General features: G+C 39.2%; 1 protein-coding gene across 1 annotated transcript; it reads right to left on the reverse strand.

Moving 5' to 3' along the window:
• Window positions 1-1,555: 1,555 nt before the first annotated feature.
• LOC147901002 (putative glutathione S-transferase) lies at window positions 1,556-2,597 on the reverse strand. Its single transcript, XM_087375600.1, has 2 exons — window positions 2,230-2,597; window positions 1,556-1,933 (listed from the first exon to the last, which is right to left on the reverse strand). Exons 1-2 carry the CDS (start codon window positions 2,551-2,553, stop codon window positions 1,571-1,573), a joined length of 687 nt encoding a protein of 228 aa, XP_087231726.1. The 5' UTR covers window positions 2,554-2,597; the 3' UTR covers window positions 1,556-1,570.
• Window positions 2,598-3,748: the final 1,151 nt, after the last annotated feature.

Raw genomic sequence — 3,748 nt, forward strand, 5'->3', positions numbered from 1 at the left:
CTATCTTTAGCCAAGTGAGAAGGTGAAATTTCATGTGATGTTGCTCTATTGGGGTTGCTAATGTGAAGGGTATGCTATAAGGAAATCAAGTTTACTATTGTTGATGAAGGTATATTGAAACATGTGAGCTATATTTATATAATGCAAATCAAAGTGCAGTTTATAAGGCTTATGAATCTTTACTATTTATGAGTTGGCTAATGTTGATAAAGGGGCATTGAAACTTATGAGTTATATTTATGGAATATGAACAAAGTGCAACCTTTAAGTATGGAATTCGTTTAAGCATCTACTATTTAAGGTTTGTGAGTTGCTATAGAATGTTAAATGCTCATTTGATACATGCAACAATGCTTTAGTTATTTGTAGTTATAATATGGTTTTTTGATTGAATGTTTGGGAATAAAGAGATGGATTCATTTGTTAGTTCTACTAAGTTACTACACTCACAAAATTTTGAAATGCTTATATCTTTGATAGAAAAGTCCAAAAGCAAAATTGTGAAATGAAAATTTATTTAGTGTGTTTTATATTTAGTCTAGTCATGCACATAAGTTTGTTATTAGGACAAAGTATGTTGCTACTATAGCAGTCTTAGTAGCTTAGGATGTATTGAATGGCATTAAGGCATGAATTTATGTTTTTGATGCAATGGGAAGTGTGAGTATCAAGGAAGGATGGTTGTTTTCTGCTTCTAAAATATTTGATGAGTTAAGTTGGTTGATTGGAAAGGTCACTTATTATCAATTTTTTTAAATAGAATTTCCAAAGTTTGATGCTTCCTTAATGAATTTAAAAAATGAATTGGTTATAATTTCTCTCATGAATGTCAAGAAAGTTTTGCAGGATGAATAAATGGTATGGTATTGGTGTTGATTGTTAAAAGATTTATATTACAAGGATATATGATGACTATGTGCAACTAATGGGATACATCTTCCTCTTAGCTTGGGGCTGGAATAGATTTACCCTCGACCCTATATGTGGAAGAGGAGCAATATATATATCCTCCAACTATGGTTTAATTGTGTCACCTAATTTTAAGGTTTGCATTGCTTAAGGCCGAGCTAGAAGTGTCACCTTTTCAAAGGTTTCAAATAACAAGACTATTCACAAATATGCTAAGAACCTCAACTTTTCCAATAAAGGCCTTTATTTTAGAATTACAAATTGTTAAGTACAATGCATGGAAGGGGATAGAGAAGAAAAGGGAGAAAAAAAGTATGTGCAAATGTGTTTAATCAAGGCCAAGTCTAAAAAGAGTGCACAAGTGCAAGTGGGTTCTAACTCCTAGGACTTTTGGATGAAAAAGAGGAAGCAAACCATCTTTTAAAGGGTATTGTGCTATTAAAATGCAACTTTGCAGGATGATGTCCACGAATGACAACAATTAGGAACACATAACTTAAATTTTATTGTTTTAAAAGTTACAAGTGGAAATTCACAATCCCTGCTTGCAAATAAAAAGTTCAAAGAAAAATGAGGGGAGAGACTCCGTAGAAAAAAGAGAGCATGTACTTTATTAGAACTATTGCCAAAGAGCTTTTGGCTTTCAAACTGGAGACTGGAGTTACGCTTGGGCTTTCGATCGCGCTGCCATCATCGCCTTCACAACTTCATACACCTTCTCCGGTTCTGCCAATGTCCCTCCTAATGCTGATTCCTTGAATGCTTTCTTCCACCCACACAAACGAGGATACGCCTCGAGCTCAAAACTGCAGTTCGCCATAGTTTCGTAGGTATACTGCCACGCCGTAAAAGGACCCAAGATTATATCCACATAGCCCACAGTGGCACCCCCGAAATAGGGCGGCTCCTTTGCAATAGTACCCAAGGCTTCTTCCAGTAAACTCAGACAGTCCTTGCAGTCTTGAAGAGCCGCATTCCGCTCCTCTTCCGTTGGTTTGAAGAGCCGAAATAAAGCTTCATAGAGCTACACATCACAGGCGAACAAAAGAAGCCAGGAGGTGAGATGCAGATCCAACTCACATATCCTTCACCTTAATCTTTTAACGGCACAGCCAGTAAGCAGATTCGTCCATTTCATCTGCGGGCAATCACAAGTTTTACATTCATTCGCTTCAAGGACCGTTACCTGCCGTGCATTTCCTTAGAATAGAATGCCATAAATGAGGAAGTCATTAGAGCCCACAGACACGAGGGCAGCTAAGAAGTTCGGTTCTAGCAAAACCGAGCAAAAAATGACAGGCGATAAGGCAACGCACGCACCTTCTTGTCAATGAAGTCAGCCCAGAAGCGAGCGACGGACCGATCGTAGGGATCCGCAGGGAGGAGATTCTTGCCGTCGGGAGAGGGGAAAGCTTCGTCGACGTACTGGACGATGATGGCGGATTCGCAGACGGGTTTACCGTGGTGGAGGAGGACGGGAATTTTCTTGTAGACGGGGTTGGATTGGAGGAGGAGGGGGCTTTTGTTGGAGATGTCCTGGGTGAGGGTGGTGAAGGGGATGTTTTTGGCGGAGAGGGCGAGGATGGCACGCATTCCGTAGGCGCTCGCCCAGAAGGAAAGGAGCTGCACATCCTGAGAAGCCATGGAGAAGAGATAGGATGGTGTAGGAGTTATGGCTTCTCATAGATAGGTTCTGGCTATGTAATGTGAGAGACTGGGGAGTGATGGGTTCTGGCTATGTAATGTGAATAAATAGCACATCACTTCTTCACACCATGCTTCCCTCATCACCATTGTCATCATCCTCATTTATAAAGTCTCTCTCCTTGGAGTCTTTAGGGTCGGGCAATACTTTAAAAACCTCCATGTCACTTTTGTTCAAGGGATACTATTAAAACCCCTTATCTCTAAATCATAAGTCTTTTACATGACGTCTTTGTCTCCACAAACTTTTGACTTTCAACCGCCTTCTCTAAGTATACTTCTATGACTTTTCCAAGTTTAAATACCCCTTTTATTGAACCCACTTGTTATATTTACATATGATACTTGACCCTGGAGATGTACTATTGCCTTTGCAATATAATACATTCCATTTTAGAGAAATTGTATGGTTTGTTAAGAATCTCATTAAGAATTCCTATAATCTAATGTTGCTAGCTAGGAGCTTGAGAAAGGATCCAATGTCCCAACCTAGGAAACCATGTATAACCAAAAAGGAAAGACAACTCAAGGGCGACACAAGCCAAAGAACAAAGCAGAATGAGAACTACTTTAAACCATAAGCTACTTAGCAAAACCAACGTGTGAACATCCTAAAGCTTGGCAAGAATGTAAGCACAATCAAGGAAAACGTGGGCCTCGATACAACAAGTCTATGCACATATTCTCCATTTTAAGTTTGTACTTCCATTTTGAGGTTTGAAATGTTTGTATCTTTCTTTGGAACTCAATTTCAAAGTTTGTGATTTTCAAGTTGGAATTACCTTGCTTGTGCATTGGCTTGTCTGGATATTTTCCTAATCAAACAAAAATGAATTGGCATTATCAAATTTATTAGAGAGAAGGAGAGGTATATCATTTATTGGGAGAAGGAGAGGTGTGAAAAGGGGGAAGGGGTCCACTAATATATTATTCTAGCAAGGAGCTTTATTTATGGGTGGTTGGATTTCTAAGGATCTAAAGGAGTTGATAATGAAATGCGCTTTTGCCTTTCAAAAGAAAAAAGCACCCCAAGCTCCCAAGCTCCCAAGTAAACTGGCAGCAAACTTAGTATGGTGTCTCGCATGTTTGCTTCTCTGGCATTTTAAGGGGGATTGCGAAGCATGGAGCAAGTGTT

The sequence above is a fragment of the Dipteris shenzhenensis genome, chromosome 6 (genome assembly GCF_047967505.1).
Source record: "Dipteris shenzhenensis isolate YYH24624 ecotype China chromosome 6, Dip_SZ_1.0, whole genome shotgun sequence".
Lineage (NCBI taxonomy): Eukaryota > Viridiplantae > Streptophyta > Polypodiopsida > Gleicheniales > Dipteridaceae > Dipteris > Dipteris shenzhenensis.